The sequence below is a fragment of the Rhinoraja longicauda genome, chromosome 42 (assembly GCF_053455715.1).
Source record: "Rhinoraja longicauda isolate Sanriku21f chromosome 42, sRhiLon1.1, whole genome shotgun sequence".
Taxonomy (NCBI): Eukaryota; Metazoa; Chordata; class Chondrichthyes; order Rajiformes; family Arhynchobatidae; genus Rhinoraja; species Rhinoraja longicauda.
Window position 1 is genome coordinate 11,475,454 of NC_135994.1, and position 20,408 is coordinate 11,495,861.

The 20,408-nt window shown below is 41.2% G+C and overlaps 1 protein-coding gene across 2 annotated transcripts in view; it reads left to right on the plus strand.

The window, feature by feature from the left end:
- Positions 1-20,408, plus strand: part of hat1 (histone acetyltransferase 1) — a 33,942-nt gene continuing 13,534 nt past the window's right edge. The window contains exons 1-5 of one of the 2 annotated variants that reach the window (XM_078431413.1): positions 1-51; positions 7,298-7,369; positions 7,874-7,949; positions 10,930-11,050; positions 12,325-12,504. In XM_078431413.1, coding sequence (XP_078287539.1) covers positions 45-51; positions 7,298-7,369; positions 7,874-7,949; positions 10,930-11,050; positions 12,325-12,504 — 456 coding nt within the window. In that variant the 5' untranslated portion in view covers positions 1-44. Of the gene's footprint in view, positions 52-96; positions 381-7,297; positions 7,370-7,873; positions 7,950-10,929; positions 11,051-12,324; positions 12,505-20,408 lie in introns of those variants that run through there. The other variant, XM_078431412.1, reaches the window with a different exon arrangement.

Genomic DNA, 20,408 nt, shown 5'->3' on the forward strand with positions numbered 1-20,408 from the left:
TCGAGCGGGAGCGGGAGCTGGGCTGTCAGCGCTGGGCTGCAGAGATGGCGAGTGAGTACCGGCCCGTTTGGGGAGAGTGGGGGAAGGGAGACGGAGATGGCTCGCCGCGCTGCCCCACAAAACTAACTCCTTAGTGGCGCCCAAATGGTTTCGGGTAAAAGCGCGGGGTTGCCGAGCAAAGTGGGCGGGGTTCTGGCAGCTCGTTGCAAAGGCGCCGGGGACGCCGCGTGTGGAGCCGGGGGTCGGGGCTGGTCGGCTTCTCTTCGCCGGTCCCGGCAACTTTGCGGAGGCTCGCGGGGCTGCGGCTGTGGCTGTTGTGATCACGCCAGCGAGCCTCATCTACGCCATGTACTGTGGGGGTACAGCTCTTTTTACTCGAGGTGGAACGTTTTAAAGTTTACTCCTCCCCATTTCTTTGAATTTATATAGCGCATTTCCGAACACCTCTGTAAACACTTGATGGTCAAACGTGTACTTCAGAGAAGTATACAGTGGTCAATGTACACAGCAAGATCCAACTGGGAAAGAATGGGACGATCTTTCAAGACCTTGGTTGAGTGGGAAATGTTGTCCCAAATGTCAAAGAAATGTCTTAAAGAAGATGTAAACACAAATAAGGTTGTGCTTCTGTTTGTCCAGTGGCGTCTAAATTAAGCCAATGGATTTAGAAAGTACGAAGGAAGACATCAAGTCGTAGGTCTGACTCTTCCTGTGATAACTGGATGCTTGTGTACCTCTCGGATTGGAAGATTACAAACACGTTGGAATAGGAAAATTTAGTTTAATTACATTTGACGGATTGACATTCTGATTTCTGCATAGAACTGTTGTTTCATATTGCAACTTTGATAAGAGTGCCACCAATGACAGTTGAAAACTGTTTGAAGATAATGTAATTATTTGGGTCGTTTGGAAATTATTGTTTACATGAAATAAGATGTTCAGGGACTGAATTTGTTCTTGAAAATAACGGAAAAACAACACACTGAAATGAGTTGAATTGCCATACCTGTCATCTATGTTGACTAAATATGTGCTTTAAAATATGTCACAAATAAACACACATCAGTTTAATTGTCATTCAGAAGAAACTCCCAAATGTTCCAGCAGACTTTAATTACAGCAATATGAACAGGATGCAGGGTAATCTTTATACTAGAAATGGAACCATTAGCTATGTTCTTTTACTGCAAATCCCTGCCTTGATGTGGAGCCTTTTACATTTAGACCCTTTATTGTTATGACATGGCTGTCATGAGCTGTATTTTTCTATTTCCGCACTACTTAGGATATCCCTGGGAATCTAGCAACTTCCAAGTGTGTTTTTTAAAATTGTATGTCTTCTGGACCCAACTACTTTTGTCTAGTATCTTTTCTACCTTATACTGGCTTTACCTTGTTTAACACTCGACTCTGCTATGTTGTCAATAAACAGACCTGCCTATATCCTTAACACTTGCACTATTACAGAGCTATTTTAAGAAAGTGCCTTGATGATTAACTGATACTTGGCAGTAATACACTATAATAACTTGTTGGCAACATTGCACTTAAAAGCTTACAGAATGTTCCTGGTTAGCCACCTGCACCTTTTGCCCCTGCTTCTTTGAATTGTTTTCGTATTGGGTTCCCCAAATTCTCTGTGTTTCTGTCTAGTGAGAGTGTCATGTTGGTGTAAGTAGAATATTATATATTTCTATGACATTAAAATTCTTATCTATGTTTCCTATCAACTTTTTCCACTCTTTAAATATGTTCTTATTTATAATGGAAACTGCTCATCTAAACATTTCACAATGAAATTGAACTCTCCTCCCTCATTCTTCCTCCCACTTCCAGTGGTATATCACGCTAAACCAAATTTGGTCAGTCCATATACCTGACACCAGATTCTCGAAATAGTCGCTCTACTCCAAGCTAGGACACAGCAAGGGAATTCCACCAGGTTAGAAAATAATTTAAGGGCGTTTTGGAGATCCCCATTAAAAATATAACATTCTCACTGGAATTCCCACAGTCGTGTTCACTCTGAAGGGCCATCCAGGAAGACACAGAGTACCCTGGGGTTCCACAGCCGGAGTACATGCAACATATCAAACAACCCACTCTGTTAAGCACCACCTGCCCCAACCATAGCATTCCTGCGTGGGCCACCTTGATTACTTCAGAATCCACAGAACTGGAATCATCCTCGACCCTGTGGTCTCACCTAAGTAGGAAGACCCAACTGCCATTGGCTGGATGATGTTGCTACAGCCTAAAAGTTATCTTGGGATTTTCCATTTATAAATTTGGATAAAGGGATTTATTCTAAGAATACAAACTTACTAAAATGCCTGCCTTTAAAATTGATATTGAGCTGCATCTACATGGTTTGAGCCAATTATTCCCTAACCTTTGATCTTCTTCAGCTGAAAGCTATATTTTGCCTTTATTCCATCACACCATAGGAAATTGTTTGAATGAAAATGATATTAAAGTTAGAATTTAAAAATCCTATGCAAAAACATCTTGCATTTAAAATACTGATGTGGGTCAGTAACCATTTGTATTTTTGTAAACAATCTAGCATGAGTTCTCAAATTCAAATTCATAATTTTCAACAATGGAATTTGAACATATGGCCTGTGCTGCTAGAATGTATTGTTTGTGTGATCTGAGCGCATTTGAGTCTTCACCTTGTTTAAAAATCTCTCAGAATTGATTTCTGTTTGTAGTTGAGAACTGGGTGCAATAATTAGAAAGTGCAAATGATCCTAAGGCAGAATCTTAGTTTAATGTTCAGTTTTTCCTGTTCAGTCGTTTCTGGGTTTTTAATATTCTTATTTATCTACTGGTTTAATCATTGGAAACTATTGGAAGATTATCGGGTTTGGGAAAGGGTAGTTGGTTAGGAATGACCCATGCAACACACCACAGTATGTTGGTCTGGACTAAAACTAAGGAAAGACACAAAATGCTGGAGTAACTCAGCCATGTTCTCAGGCAGCTTGGTTCACATTTTGGTTTGGGACTCTTCTTCAGACTAACTTCTGCAGAAGAGTCCTGGCCTGAAATGTCACCTGTCCATGTTCTCCAGGGAAGCTGCCTGAGAACATGGCTGAGTTACTCCTGCATTTTGTGTCTTTCCCTGAACTAAACCTAATTTAGTTATTTAGAGTAATTGAAACATTGGAAATATTTGACACTTATCTTTGCAAGATCTGTGTCTCAAGAGCTGATGCCCATGGTGTTGTTTACAGGTCAGCCTGCAGTTGGAGGTATGGGCCTTTAAGGTGCATAATTTGGTTATTTAGTTTGGTTTTTAGTTTTAGAGATACAGCATTGGAAACAGGTCTTTTGGCCCACCTAGTCCATGTCAACACGTTCACAGTATTTCTATGTCATCCCAGTTAGTCATCCATTCCTTATACACTAGGGGCAATTTATTATGCCCCTAAAATAATAATAATAATACAAAATAAACCATAATAATAATATAAATAAAGGAATATATTATTATTATTTTGTCCTTGTTTATTCCATTTCATATTATTTATGTGGTCATTTACCAAAGGTTAAGGCAAATATTTAGTTCCAGCAATATCCCTGTAACTTTCTAAAGCTTTGTGTTTAAAGGCAGATGCAGGAGAGGAGATGGGTTCAAAACTAATTTTTGGTAAGTTGTGATCATGCCTCTAATGATCTGAAGAAAGCCTTGTGAACCAAAGGCTTTAAAGTGCCCCATTCTTGGATTCTAGAGGAGAAAATTGTCAAGGCCCTCAATGATATTACAGGCCTGCACTGAGTAAAAATTAACTACAGTGTGAGTGGCCAAAATTAACCACATCTTTAGATAAGGGAGGAGCTAATTTAGTGTGTTTGAGGGAAACCTTGTTGGAATGAAATTACTGCGTACCTAGGTAAAGACAAAATAGAAGTAATCATTCATTTTCACGAAGGACGATTGTGTTTAACAAACTTCAGAATTTCTTGCAGGTGATAAACATTAAAGATGGAATGGATTTTTGGCAATTTACAAAAGCATTTGAGATGGTAGATTTTTTTACTAAGGATTAAAAAGGCATGCATTTCAAGGGTGGTCAACAAACTGAGTTTAAAAAGGAAAGCTCAGAAGGAAGAGTGGGAACTAAGGAGTGTTCCTCAGTGGTTGAAGTTGGTGATGATATTATATAGCTTCTGGGTCTGTGGCCTCTTTTCACTGTAATATTAATGATTTAGATATAAGTCAACAAGTGTCAAGACTATACCAAGGATAGTAATTAAATGAGGGAATGTCAAAAGGGGTCAGATGGAATCCACTGTAAATGAATGTGAGTTAATGGATTTTTTTTTCTTTCCATGGATGTACTCTAATTGAAAGTGGCTTAAATGTTGTGCATGAGGAGAGATTTTGGGGGAGTGGGGGAACCAGATCACAGAAAGCAAAATTTGGGGTTAATAAGATAATAGACAATAGACAATAGGTGCAGGAGTAGGCCATTCAGCCCTTCGAGCCAGCACCGCCATTCAATGCGATCATGGCTGATCACTCTCAATCAGTACCCCGTTCCTGCCTTCTCCCCATACCCCCTCACTCCGCTATCCTTAAGAGCTCTATCCAGCTCTCTCTTGAAAGCATCCAACGAACTGGCCTCCACTGCCTTCTGAGGCAGAGAATTCCACACCTTCACCACCCTCTGACTGAAAAAGTTCTTCCTCATCTCCGTTCTAAATGGCCTACCCCTTATTCTCAAACTGTGGCCCCTTGTTCTGGACTCCCCCAACATTGGGAACATGTTATCTGCCTCTAATGTGTCCAATCCCCTAATTATCTTATATGTTTCAATAAGATCCCCCCTCATCCTTCTAAATTCCAGTGTATACAAGCCCAATCGCTCCAGCCTTTCAACATACGACAGTCCCGCCATTCCGGGAATTAACCTAGTGAACCTACGCTGCACGCCCTCCATAGCAAGAATATCCTTCCTCAAATTTAATAACACACAAATGGACTTGAGACCATAAGAAATGGGATCAGACGAGGCCATTCAACTCCTCAGGGCTACTCCATCATGGCTAATTCAATTTTCCTCGGGTCCACATTCCTGCCCTCTCCCTGTATCATTTGATTTCCTAGCTGATTAAAGATTTTCTCAACTTAGAATATATTTAAATATTGGCCTCCACATCTTTCTGGGATACAGATTTCCAAATATTCTCAACCCTTTGTGAGGAGAAATTTTTCCTAACCTCCGTCCTACATGTTACTATTTAATCTGAGACTCTGCTGCAATTGGAAAAATCCTCCCAGCATGTACTCTGTCGAGTTCCCTAAGAATCCTGTTTCAATGAGGTAATCTCTCATTGTTCTAAACTCCAATGGTATAGACCCTTATTTCCTCATAAGACAATTTCTCATAAGACAATTCAACATTTAAGTTCAACATTTCCTCATAAAACAATTCCTCCACACTCTGGCCATCTGGTGAACCTTCTCTGACTCCCACCAATGTTAATATCTCTTTCCTTGAACAAAAAGGGCAAAACTATTTGACAGTAATCTCGATGTAACATTTCTGATGCACTGAAAAGATTGAGTGGTGGAAGAGATGAAAGTGCTAGTAAAAAGGGCATGGTTTAGACAAGTGAAGAAACAAATGGGTCAAGGGCATGGGAAATGGAGACTATTTGAAATTGTTGAAGTATTATGTGAAATCTGGAGAGTGAGGGTATGTTTGATAAATATTGGCCAAGCTCTGGCCTCTGCTGAATGAACATATGGAAAGTTGGACCATGTCAGTAAAGTGGATGTAAGTGCTGCTGTCAACCAATATAGAGGCCACAAATGGAAGATTTGGAACGGAAAGCCACATCAGGTCCCAGGCCGTGTATTATTTCCTCAGATTTCTTACAATATCCTCTAGTTCTCTCCCTTTTCTTTACTCACTCTAGTATCGCTCGCAAGATATAAATTTAATGCTCACCCCTAACGTGATGGTGAGCTATTGCCTTCAAATGCTAGTGATGGTACTACACAGTACTGTACAGTTAGGAGTTCCAGATTATGACTTTGACACTGGTGATCATGGGTTCCAAGACGGGATGTTGTCTGAAGATAGACATAAAAAGCTGGAGTAACTCAGCGGGACAGGCAGTATCTCTGGAGAGAAGAAATGGGTGACGTTTCGGGTCGAGACCCATGGAGCCTGGAGATGGTGTGAAGGGAATGTGACGACTGCTCTTCTAGATGGTTATTGTATGGCACTAATGTTGCTTGCCACTTTGCAGCTCATGTCAGAATGTTGTTTAAACCTTGCTGCATTCAGGGGCTCTGTGTTTGGTGCTCAGCTGTTATGTGATATGATCTAAAGTGTATCAAATTGGTTGAAGGTTGGATTCTGTGACAGTGGAGATCTCAGGAGGAGGCCAAGATGGATCTTTCAACTCTTCTGGTAGTTGCGAATAATCTGCGCTTTCTTTTGCACTTATGTGCCAGACGACTCTGCCGTTAAACATGGGAATGTTCTTCGAACCGTTAGCTCCTCTGACTTACTTAAGCTTTGTCCTTCATTCACGATTGGTGGGGTCAAGCTACAGATCTCCGAGCTGATATATTAATTGTGAAGTCGCTTTGTTCTGCATGCTGTTTCCACTGTTTAGTACAAAAAGGTGTTGAACCCTGCTTTCCTCCCTTTTTCTCTTCTCCATTCTCAGAATTTAACATTCTTGGATCAATAGAACAGCACAGGAACATGCCCTTCGTCCCACAATGTCTGTGCCGAACATGATGGCAAGTTAAACTAATCTCCTTTGCCTGCATGTGATCCATATCCCTCCACTCTCTGCTTATCCATGTGCCTATCCAAAATCCGCTTAAATGTCACTTATCGTATCTGCCCCCACCACCAACCCAGGCAGCATATTGCAAACCTCAGTCCATGTGTACTGGAACACATTACCAATAATCTCCCTTTTCCTAAACGTTGAACTTCCTTCCCAAATATCATTAGATTCTAGGATCTGACTCCAGAACTGTTTTTAGTTTAGGTGGAGCTCTTGGAATCTCCGTTTAATTTTTGAGAACCTTCCAAATATCAGTAGATTATGGAACTCCATCTTGGTGCTTTGAAATGGCCAAACCACCTCTAATGATGATATCAATTCCCTGGTAATATTACTTCTGTTCTTATTAAACCTTGTTACATGCGTGTTCCTCCGTATAACATTTCCCGGTGACGCAATTCTCTCCTTATTGAATCACAGCGATTTCTATGTCACGTGTTAACTTTTTTTCATCTGGTTTTATTTTCAATAGATCTTTTGAACCTGGAAAAGAAGTTAGCAGAATACAAATGTGATACCAATAAGGCCATTCGGCTGAAGTTAGGTATGTGCTTTAAAAACACTGTTATCTAGCGATGTGCATGTAGTCTCCATAGGTGGACGAGAGGCAAAAGCAAAGGGAAATATTGTTGAAAACACAAAATGCAAAACAACAGGTCAGGCAGCATATGTCGCAAGAGAAATTGAGTTAATGTTTCAAATTGAAAATGGAGAGTGTTTCCGGCATATTTGTTTTTTTTTTAAATCAGATATCCACCATCTGTAGTTTAGGATTTTATTTTCATTTTCTGGGGAATGCTATTGACTTTTTGGTTGAATTATTAATAGAATTGGGTGGGAAAATGGTAATGCACTGCTGATTTGTTTATGATGGTATCCAGGGCAAACCTTATTGCCATCGAACATAGCTTCTAACAGGTCTTGAGATTCACAATTTTTCTACCTATTGAAGTTCTAATGTAACTATCAGGTAGTAATAAATTCAGGTCAGTGTGTCTTCCTCCAAAGCAGAGAGTCTGCTTGATGGTTTTTTCCCCTGTGTTAACAGTTCGATTTGCTGAAGACCTGGAGGATGAGACAACAAGCTTCAATCCGTTGTACAGTCACCAAGTATTCGGAGATGAGTATGTGCCATGTTTAATCAGTAACACTAAATCCATCAAACATGTTTTTTGTATCTAATGTAGAAGCTACAGGAAGATGGGCTGGTTTTCAAGTTGTGTCCAGAATTGGCCAATCTTGGTTATTTTATATTCCTTCGGTTCGAGTGTGCATGATTTAGTACTATATCAGGTGCTGATGGGTTGGCAGTGCTGTTGTCTGTGTACAGCCTTAAGATTTTGTGTAGTGCAACAGTAATTATGCATTAGAAGTGTTTAATTGGCTATTAAGTGCTTTGTAGCATCCTGCAACCATGGAGTTTGCTACATTGTTGCAAGTCTTAATCTTCTCACGCTTGTCCTAACTACTGATTGAAATAGTGAATGGTTTATAGTAGTATAATTTGCATTGATTTTCAAACGGATCAACATTGAATGTGTGACTTTAAAGACTGGTGTGTGCAAAAGGGGTTTTGATTTATGTAGCTATTCATTTGATGTAGGTTCGGGTCAGTGGCCTGGTAAAGCAAATATCCAATAACCAAGGTTTTAAACTAAATATTGGGATGGGGGAAATTTAGAAAATTGTCAGCGTGGGCAATTTGGGCTGAAGGGCTTATGACTATTACAAAGTGTGATGTAGTGATATGGTTGAATGCAAGCAGGGTGTGACAGTAGAGGTGAAACCTTTGGAGTAAATAGGATTAAAGTGGAGAAAGGTGGCAGATTGGTAATCTCAGAGTAAAGTGTCCTCTGAAGAAGAGTGATCATAATGTGATTTTTAAAAATCTGTTCTGGTTGAACGTAACAAATGTAAGTGCAAAACGTAAATAAAGACAATTACACAGGCACAGGGGACAAATTGACTAAAGTAGATTGGGAGATTGTATTAAGCAGATAAGCAGCGACAGACATTTAAGAAATACTTCATAATTTCCAATGAATGTGCATTTGAAGAATGCATTTGTTGAGAAATGGACTTGTGAGAAATGATTGATCCATGGCTACATAAAGCACAAAATGGTAATAGATTTCAACAAGCTCTTCATTTGAACAAACAATTGTAGGCTAGAAGAAGTGGAAGACTTTAGAAACCAGCAAAGGATGGGTTAAAACTGATATGAATGCAAACCAGCAAGTGTATAAGATTGTCAGTATGTAAAGAAGAGAGCAACAAAATTAAATATTAATTGTTTTAGGAACTGTGGCAGAAGAATTAACAATGGGGAATCAAAAACTGGAAGAGACATTAACCATATTTTGTAAATCTTCAGAACAGAAGACACAAAAGGTATACCAAAAGGGAGTGGGGAATTTAAAACAATTGTATTGCTAGAGTAGAGTTATACAGCATGGAAAAAGGTCCTTCAACCCAAATAGCCCATGCCAACCAAGATGCCCCATCTACACTAGTCCCACCCGCCCATGTTGGCCCATATCCCTCTATCCATGTACCTGTCCAATTGTCTTTTAAATGTTCTTGTACCTGCATCAACTCGTTCCATATAACCACTACCCTCTGTGGAAAACGTTGCCCCTCGGGTTCCTATTAAATCTTTCCCCTCTCACCTTAAAACTATGTCCTCTGATTCTTAATTCCCCTGCCCTGGGTAAAATACTTTGTGCATCTTATTCCCCTCAAGATCTTATACACCTCTATAAGATCACCCCTCATCCTCCTGTGCTCCAAGGAATAGCCCTAGCCAGCCCAACCGCTCCCTATAGCTTAACCCTGGTAACGTCCTGATAAATTGTCTCTGCACTCTTTCCAGCTTCACAACATCAGTACTTGGCAAACTTTTCCTAATCCCATTTTTTAAGACCCTTTTGTACATTTGAAAACCATAGATTGCATTTGATATTTTGAGTTCTGTTTCTAATATTGTTACATGGGATTGCACGCTCTACTTTCACTAATGTTGGTCAAAGGTGGAAAATTGGTTAGGTTATCAAATCAGCGCTGATCGTGGGATGTTTGCCATTCACCTGAGTAAGCATGTTTGGCTCTTCAATTTCACATCTGTTAAAGGGCTGTATGAGCACTCCTTCACTACTGCACTTGAATAGCAACCCAGAATATGGACTGTAGTCCTGTAGTAAGGTTTCAATCCATAACTTTGCCGTAGTGATAGTGCTACTGATTGAATCGAGGTGTTATTATTCTATGTCTGAGGTCCTGTTTTTATTGCCTCCTTTTTAGGATGCAAAGCCCAAGTCTTTCCAGCTTCTCATAACTCAATGCACCTGATCTTTGGGATTGGTCTTGTATATATCCTCCACCTTGCGTCCGATGCTTCCTCTTTGACCAGATGGTTTATGACTCGTAAACCAGTCAATTGTAAAGTTTTGCTATACTTCAGTAATTTGGCACTGTAAATATTAAGTTGCATTCTAACACCATTGCTCTCGCCCAGTTTTCAGAACTGCTTAACTACTAAGTGACCACACAAGCGCAATGCGTAATTTGAAGAGATCTTCATGTTAATGTAACCTCTTCTAGTGCAAGTGTTTTCACAGTGCAACTTTCATCCCTTTTATACTGGGATGGTTTTGGAAGCATTTGCATCGCCATTTCCTACAAAGTCGCAAGCGCAGCTTTTCATTATGCTGACAATTCTCCATGCACCGATTATCACACTGCTGTTTTGAGAGCTTGCTGTGCGCAAATTGGCTGCTGCATTTCCTACATTACAACAGTGACTGCTGTTCAAAAATACTTCACTGGTTGTATGGCACTTTGGAACATCTTGCAATTGTGAATGGCGCTATGAAAGAAAGCAAGTTTTATTTTTCAATAGACCAGTAATAGCAAAAGTACACTGCTGAGCTGTATCGGCAAGCTAACTTAATGGCAATACATGTGCAACAAAAGAACTGTGTTTGACAAAATGTTTCCGAGTATTGTGCTCATTTGAAATTTTATAAATGAGCCTCGATTAAAATAAAGAGAAACCTAACCTGCAGATTCTCTACCAACATGTGGTTATTTCTGCTTTGCCTGCAGAGAATCAGTATTTGGCTACAAGGACCTTGAAATCCAATTGTACTACACTACCTGCAGCCTCACTACATTCTTCAATATCAAATACTCCAGCAAAGTTATAGAAAAATATGACAACGTAGAGGTAGGCTATTAAACCGTATCGGTTGCTTGTCTTCACTAGGTCTTGCTAATGCAAAGTAGTGTGGAGGTTAATCACTTCAATGTGAAACAGCAGCCTGTCCTAAAAGCATTAAGGTAATGCATTAGTTCATTGACTTTGCCTTGCATTACCCAAATGGTAATAGAGATTGCAATCTGATTCAGTGTTCTGAAGTAAGGAGGCAAGTTTTGACAGACTTTCTGCTCGTTATTGTCCCGTGAAGATCGCTTTGGATTGTGATGTACCTTTCTCTGTATATTTTGTCTCACCTCTCCCTTGTTTGCATTCTTCAATGGTCCTTTGTCTGGGCTTGTACAATAGGAGCATCCAAGTATTGGAGGCCTGCTGATGTTTCTGATACTGAACCACAGCAGGAGTTGCCACTTACAAGAAAGACTGGGTAGAGATTTCCAAATCCAGTCGGGCTTATTGTCATTTGGACGAGTACAATGCGGTACAGATGCAATGAAAATTGTGCTCGCAACAGCACCATAGGCACATAGACTCAGACAAACCCACAAAAACATAATTATGCATAAATTCTGTAAAACAATAATAGATAAAGACGGACATTAGTGCAAAACGATTAGAAAAGCAAGTAGTGCAAGAGGTGGTCCTTAGTGTTCCATTGCCAAGGTAGGTTTGGGATTATGCAGGTTGGTTCAAGAACCTGAAAGTAACTTCACTGTTTGGAACCAAGCGAAACCAAAAATAAGACAGTGTGCTTGATGTGATTGTTCCACCAGCCTTCCTCTCCTGTATTTATGACAGATATTTCTTCATTTTTTAAATATAACCAAGGAACTGCGTGCATATAGAATCATCTTTGGAGAGCCATGTCTTTGATTAAATTACTTTTCACTGAACTAATAAAGCTCTTTATAACTGTGTTTTTAATAATCTCAAATGTTTTTCCTTGGATCACTAAAAAAAAAATCCCTCAGATCCTACTGAGTAAGAGGAATTGTTCTGACCGAAAAGTAAAAACATTCCTTCTACCCAAACTGAACTGGAAGCATTGATGTTCATGTTCCTGTTGACTTCAATGGTTGATATGAAAATATTGCCAAGATTTTTTTATGTACAGATTTTGACCTGTTACTCAGCTGTAATGAAATAATGTTGAGCTGTGGGAGCAATAAGAATCCTCAGTCGGCAGAAATAGAAGAACGATAGAGGGAGGATAAAAGAAGAAACAAACTGCTTCCATTGGACATAAAGCTCTAGTTTATTTTAAACAATTTCTTCCTATCTAGGTTGATAATATTGAAAGTAAACTGTTAGAATATATCCCAACTGGTTACTGCAGCAACCTTGATGAGTTTATTGTGCAACTGGAAAAGGATGCATCCTTCAGACCATTTGGATTACTTATTCACTCGTACACCATGTATGATGAAAAGGAAGGACTGGAGTTAAACTATGAAATTTACAAGGTGAGTGGATAAATACAGTGATATGGATTTCTAATGGCTAAAATGATGCCTGAGTGATTCTTTGCCTATTTGAACGTCTGACCCCCCCCCCCCCCATTTCGTACAAGCACAATCTGTCAACTGGAAATCAACACTGGCTTTCACTTTTTTTATTGAGACATCGATTTTGGATGTTTTGCATGGCAATAATTTCTGTGGTCAATTCCCTCCTCTTTATAATAGTGCATGTAATTGTCACTAGTATCCTGTTGTGTCCAAGTGGTGACCCGACTGGCTTGAACACTTCCACAGACTCCTCAGCTACTATCAGCAGTGATGAGCTGAGGTATGGTTGGAGTTAGATAGTATTAAGGAGATGAACAATGGATGGCTTTAGTGATGAAATAAGAACATAACAATAGTATAACACATGAACAGCACATAATGGTTGTGCATGGCGCAAAATTAAAATAACCCCAACTGCCTGCAAGTGGTCTATATCTCTGCATATTCGTATGCCTATCGAAATGTCTCTTACACCTGCATGTAATGCTCCAAATGCGGCCAAATCTACATTTTATGCGAGGTTCATCCTGACACGTACTCAATGCCCCAAATGATAACGGCTGTCATGCCCTACACCACTTTTGCCATCCTATCTATTTGTGGTATCACTTTCAGGGAACTATGGACGTGGACCACAAGATCCCTCTGCATATCAATACTCTTAAGGGTCCTGCCTATTACCGTATACTTGCTACCCATGTCTTTCCTCCTGGAACATGCAGGTCCTGATTTCTGATCAGCTAGTCTTTAAACGCCTCCCGCATGTCGAATGTGGACTTGCCTAATAATAGCTGCTCCAAATCTACTACTTCTTGCTCTTGCCTAGAAATGTTGCAATTTCCCTCCCCCCTTTTTAGCACTAAGCTTATCCTTATTCATAAGTATCTTGAAACCTAAGGAGCTGTGATCATGTCCCCAAAGTGCTGGCCTACTGAAAGCTCAATCACCTGGCCAGGCTTGTTTCCCAATACAAGGTCCAGTTGGTCCCTTCCCTGGTTGGACGATCTACATACTGTTCCAAAAAGCCTTCTTGGATGCACCTAACACAATCTGCCCATCTAAGCCTCTTGCACTCAAGAAGTTCCAGTCAATATTGGAGAAATTAAAATCCTGACTACCACCACCTCGTTGCTTTGGCATCTTCCCTTCATTTTACTACATATCTGTTCCTCTAAATCCAGTTGGCCTAAAATATAACTATCAGAGTGATAGCACCTTTTCTTCTTTTTGACTTCTACCAATACTGCCTCAGAGGATGAGCCCTCCAGTATGTCCTCTCTGAGTGCAGTTGTGACCTTCCTGTTTAGAAAAGCAACTTCTCCACCTCTTTTGTATCCCCTCTATCATATCTGAAACATCAAAACTGTGGAACATTGAGCTGCCATTCCTGTCCCTCTCAACCACGTCTCTGTAATGATCTACAGCTCACCAATGAACAGTTTAGTTTTAAAAAGATGCCATGGAGCTGGTGTCTGGGGAATGGAGTTTGTGAATGTATACAGTGCCTTCATCCATCCGCTATTTAATTGGAGGTATGTTCTGCTCATTCAGGACTGGATTTCAGGAAAATCAATTGTTAGGGTTGCCGTGAGAGGGTCAAAGGAAATGATGGTGAGGCAGAACTAGGTGCCAGCAGCTGAATTTTCAGATTATGCTGATAGATCCATAGGGGGTGTTTACAGATAGAGATTAAACATAGGCCCTTCAGCCCAAACCAATCATTGATCACATGTTCACACCAGTTCTATCTTTGCATCCACTCCCTACACACGAGGAACAATTTCTTAGATGCCAGTTAACCTACAAACCTGCACGTCTTTGGAATGTAGGAAGAAACTGGAGGACCTGGAAGAAACACATGCAGTCACAGGGAGAACGTGCAAACTCCACACTAGCACCCGAGGTCAGGATCGAACCTGGGTCTCTGATGCTGTGAAGCAGCAGCTTTACCAGCTGAACCATCGTGCCACCCTTGCCGGATGAAACAATAGAAGTAACAGGCACTCTGATAACAAATTATTGATTGTGCAGACGCCATTGTCTTTGGTATTTACCATAAACTCAATTATCTAACTAATTGTTTCATATACCCCATCTTGTATTCTTCCTCTGCCTACTACTGAAGTACCCAATGACATAAAGAAATAGCATTTTATTTCCAAATCAGAATGGTACACAACTTGCAGGAGAGTCTGCAGGTGGTGGTGTTCCCATGCCACTAATTATGCCTCTTGGTGGGAGAGTTTAGTTTAGAGATACAGCAAGGAAACAGGCCCTTTGGCCCAACGAGTCCACGCTGATCAGCGATCCCTGCACACTATCATTAGGGACAATTTACAATTTTGCCAAGCCAATTAGCCTACAAACCTGTACGTCTTTGGAGTGTGGGAGGAAACCAGGAGAACGTACAAACTCCATACAGACAGGACCCGTAGTCAGGACTGAACCCAAGTCTCTGGCACTGTGAGGCAGCAATTCTACTGCTGCGTCATCGTGCTGCCCTGAGAGGATGTGAATTTGGAAGGTGCTGGCAGCAGAGGCAAGACAAGTAATTGCAATGCATATTGTAGATGATGCATACTGCAGCCACTGTGCACTGATGATGGAGGTAGTGAATGTTTTGGGTGGTGGATGGAGCTGCACTCAAAACAAGTATAGAATTTTCCACCACACCTGGCGTGCCATGTAGATGGTGGAAAGGCCTCAGCATGTCAGGAGATGAGTTACTTGCCACTGGATACCCGGTCTCTGACCTGTCGTGTTATTTATGTAGCCGGTTCATTTGAGTTTCTGGTCGATCATGTCCCCAGTGCATTGGTAGTGGACATCTCGTTGATGGTAATGTCATTGAACATCAAGGACAGGACGTAGACTCTCATATTGGGGATGATCATCGCTCAGTACTTCAATAGCACACATGTGATTTGTCACTTATCAGATCATGTCTGAATGTTGTCTAGGTCTTGCTGCATGCACTTAGGTCAGTTCATTTGCTGAGGAGTTGTGAATGGAATTGACCATTGTACGATCATCAGCAAACCATACAAACCTTATGATGAAAGGAAGGTCATTGACCAAGCAGCTGAAGATGGTTGGGCCAAGGACACTGCCCTGAAGAACTCTTGCAGTGATGTGCTGGGGCTGCAATCATTGACCACTATCAACTCAAACCATTTCTATGTACACGGAGTGATGCCAACCATTGAACTGTTTCTTTTCCCTTTGATGACTAATGACTGCAGTTTTCCCAGGTTTTCTCGATGCCACATTTAGTTAACTGCTTTGTTGACATCAGGGGCAGTTATTCTCGCCTCGCTTCTGGAATTCAACTCTCTGGTCCATGCTTGGACTAAAGCTGTAATAAGATGTGAACCCAAGTGGTCCCAGCAAAACCCAACTGGGCATTGATGAGTGAGAGTGAGGATCAATTAATATCAATATTGACAACACCTTCCATCATTGTGAGAGTAGACTGGGTGGATGGTAATTAACCAGATTGGATGTGTCATTTTGTAAACTGAGCAAATCTGAGCAATTTCCCACATGGGTAGATGCTGGTGTTGTAACTGTCCCAGAACAGTTTGGCTACAGGTGCAGCTAGTTATGAACCATCTATTTTCAGTACTGGGGCTGAAATATCTGTGCCTATGACCTTTGCTGTATAAGGTGCTCTCGGCTGTTTATTTATACATATTATGGAGTGATTCAAATTGGCTGAAGACAGGATTCTGTGAAAGTGGAGATCTCAGGAGGAAGGCTAGATAAATAATCTACTAGACACATCTGGATACAACTGCTTTCGCCATATCATATCATATATATACAGCCGGAAACAGGCCTTTTCGGCCCACCAAGTCCGTGCCGCCCAGTGATCCCCGTACATTAACACTATCCTACACCCACTAGGAACAATTTTTACATTTACCCAGCCAATTAACCTACATACCTGTACGTCTTTGGAGTAGACGTGCCTTGCCTTCAGCACTTGCAAGCTGGGCTCTTCTATTGTTGAGAATAGGGATGTTGCTGGAGCACTGCCAACTACTGTTAGCTACTTAACTGCCCTCTACTGTTCAAGTAAGCACACAGTAGTAGGGTTGATTTGTAGGTTGGCTGATCTCTCAGTTGTCCTGCGTATGCTCCTTCTGTTGTTCTGCATTCATGTTGTTCTATGTAGTAACTTCACTTTATTTCCAGGCACATGTTTTGCTACTCCTGACAAGCTCTTCTGCACTCCTTATTAAATCAAGGGTGGTCCTCTGGCCTGATTGTAATGGTAGAGTAAGAAATATGCCAAGCCAGAAAGTCATATTGTTGTTGGATAGGGGTCGACTGTCCACAGTGTTACATGAATACTCAATTTTAAGTTGTCGACATCTCTGTACTCACTGCTTTAGCTGGAAATAACGCCACCCAGCACAAAAGGAATGTATCCTTTATGTGAACATGAGATGTTATTATATGGCTGTTATCAGCCATGATCACAATGAATGATGGTGCTGGCTTAAAGGGCCAAATGGCCTCCTCCTGCACCTATTTTCTATGTATACGGTTACTCTTCCCGTTTCTGTCATGCTGTCAGCCATAAAAGTCACTGAATCTTTGGTGGGTCTGTCCTGTCTGTGGGACAAGATATTCCCAAAGATGTTAATGGGCAGATCTGTGTGGGTATGATTCAACTTCAGATGCTGGTTAATGCACAAAAAGACATAAAGTGCTGGTAACTCAGCAGATCAGGCAGCATCTCTGGAGAACATGAATAGGTGACATTTCAGGTTGAGTCTGAAAAAGGGTTTTGACCTGAAATGTCACCTATCCATGCTCTCCAGAGATGCTGCCTGACCCGCTGAGTTACTCCAGCACTTTGTGAAACGTCACCTATCCATGTTCTCCACAGATGCTGCCTGATCTGCTGGGTTACTCCAGCACTTTGTGTCCTTTTGTTTCCGGTAACTCCTTGGCAGAGTCAGGATCATAGATTTGAATTCTAATCCCAAGGTTTGAGGACAGAATTGAGGTTGTTGCTCCTGGTGCCTCACTGTTATATATTATCTGGGCATTGTATTGTTGCTGTTTCTGGAAGCTAGCTTTGCACAGACTAGCTGCTGCATTTCCTCACATTGCAACAGTAGGTATGCTGCAGAAGAACTTCAAGTTACACTTTTTGAGGACTACCTGAGAACGAGAAAAAGAGAACAAATGCAAGCTATTTAATTTACCAAGGCTCTTGCTTTTCCAGTTTATCAGACTGGTCTCCAGACTTTGCCACTTGAACCAAGATGTTGGTGAGGAGATTGAAGCAGTGATAATTGAACTTGGTGTGCTTTTGTAGTTTCGGAAATTGAATACCTAGATTGCTTCCGAGTGATGCAACTGATTTTATCTTTCTCCTTTCCAGTAGTTTGGGAACACTGAGTAGGGTACAGTGTAAAAAACTGCATGGGATCACAATAGGCCAACTGAGTAAAGTCAGTGGATTATCGTTCCCAAGAGAACATTAATTTTTTTTTAAATTAATACTGAAAGGTAGTGGAAGGGTGTTATTCAGGCTGGAGGTGTGTATGTGTGTGCGAGTATGTGTGTATGTCTCACACACACACACACACACACACACACACACCACACCTTGGATGTAGGTGGGTTGGTGGAATTTTAGAGAGTGAGGAAGCTGTCAAACTATACAGTGGGGTGTAGACCAGTTACAGAAATGTTCTGTTCAGTTTAGTTTATTGTCAAGTGTACAGTGAAAAGCTTTTGAAATTGCAGGTGAAATTTGATCTGAGCAAGTATGAGGTGTTGCACTTTGGGAGGTTGAATGCAAGGGGAAAGTATGCAATTGATGGCAAGATCTTTGACAGTATTGATGTATTGAGAATCTTGGGATTCAAGTCCATAGCACCCTGAAAGTGGCAACACTAGTGGATATAATGGTAAAGAAGCCATATATTATGCTTTCCTTCATCGGTCAGGGCATTAAGTATAAGAGTCAGGAAGTCAAATTGCAGCACTATAGAATTTTGGTTTGGCCGCATTTGGATATTTTATACAGTTTTGGTTGCCCCATTGAAGGAAGGATGTTGAAGTTTTGGAGAGGGTGCAGAAGAGATTTAACCAGAATGCCGCCTGTATTAGAGGGGATTCGTTAGAAGCGGTGGTTGAACAAATTTAGATTGCTTTCTCTATAGCGTCAGAGATTGAAGGGAGACCTGATGGAAGTATGTAAAATTATGAGAGACAAAATTTAGGTAAATTAGTTTAACTTGGCATCTTGTGACATTGTGGGCCAAAGGGCCTGTTTCTGTGCTGTACTGTTCCAAGTTCTTATTGTCTTGTATGTGTCCATGTCCAAACTGGTGCATGTGTCTATGGCTCATCCTGCCAAAGCTTTGTGCAATCTCACTGCCTTTAAGTGGTTAGCATACTGGGGGATGGGGGAATTTACTGGGGGATGGGGGAATTTACTGAGGGATGGGGGAATTTACTGAGGGATGGGGAATTTATAGGCTGCAACGGTTGTTGCGCTGAAATTGTGAAGAAATTGCACACTAAATCCTTCCAACATGCACTCGACGTTCAGCTGTTGAGACATAAAATGGCCTCGTAAATGATCATTCTCGTGCCTGTATACTTGCAGTTCATGATTACAGTGCTTTCAGGCGAAGATGATGCGCATTATAAAAAAGATGGCCAGAAATTATGACTCCGTAAGAAGAGCGTCCTTGATATCATGGCCTTTGAGCACTAAAATAGCCACAATTTTAATTGCCTTTTCTAAATCTCTAGGAGCAGCATCATAACAGCACTGTTGAACTATTAACACAGAAAATAGGTGCAGGAGTAGGCCATTCAGCCCTTTGAGCCAGTACCGCCATTCAATATGATCATGGCTGATCATCCTAAATCAGTACCCCGTTCCTGCTTTTTTCCCCATATCCCTTGATTCTGTTAGCCCTAAGAGCTGAATCTAACGCTCTCTTGAAAACATTCAGTGATTTGGCCTCCACCGCCTTCTGTGGCAGAGAATTCCACAGATTCTCAACTCTCTGAGGTTTTTCCTCATCTCAATCCTAAATGGATTCTTAAACTGTGGCCCCTGGTTCTGGACTCCCCCAACATTGGGAACATTTTCCTACATCTAGACTGTCCAATTTTATATGTTTCTATAAGATCTCCTCTCATCCTTCCAAATTCCAGTGAATACAAGCCCAGTCGGCTCATTCTTTCATCATATGTCAGTCCCGCCATCCTGGGAATTAACCTGGTGAACCTACGCTTCACTTCCTCAATAGCAATAATGTGCTTTCTCAAATTAGGAGACCAAAATTGCACACAATACTCCAGGTGCTGTCTCACTAGGGCCCTGTACAACTGCAGTAGGACCTCCTTGCTCCCATAAATCCTCTCGCTATGAAGGCCAACATGCTTTCTTCCCTGCCTGCTGTACCTGCATGCTTGCATAGATATATGTTTGGAAGAATTGGTGTGGATATGGTAAGAAGAGAGAGTCCGACAGCGTGATTGGTGTCACGTAACTCCTGCTATGCCATACGCATGGAATACTGCCTAGGGCAGGATTATATTCCGCTTTCTTGGTTCTTTGTTATGTGATTTAATATCCCACCAGTATTCGTTGTCTCTGGACACCTCATGTAGAAAAATGGATGTGATGTTGGAAGGTGGCGTATGTCCGTGAGATCATACCCAGCTAGACTTTTTTCATAAGGAGTGATACAGAAAATCAACAAAAGAATATTCTAACAAGTACATCCAACTCTCGCATCAATATGCTGACACACTGGGCAGCTTGTTGCAGACATTTGCTTCCCCCTGCACAAAGGAGTGAAATCTGAACTGCCTCT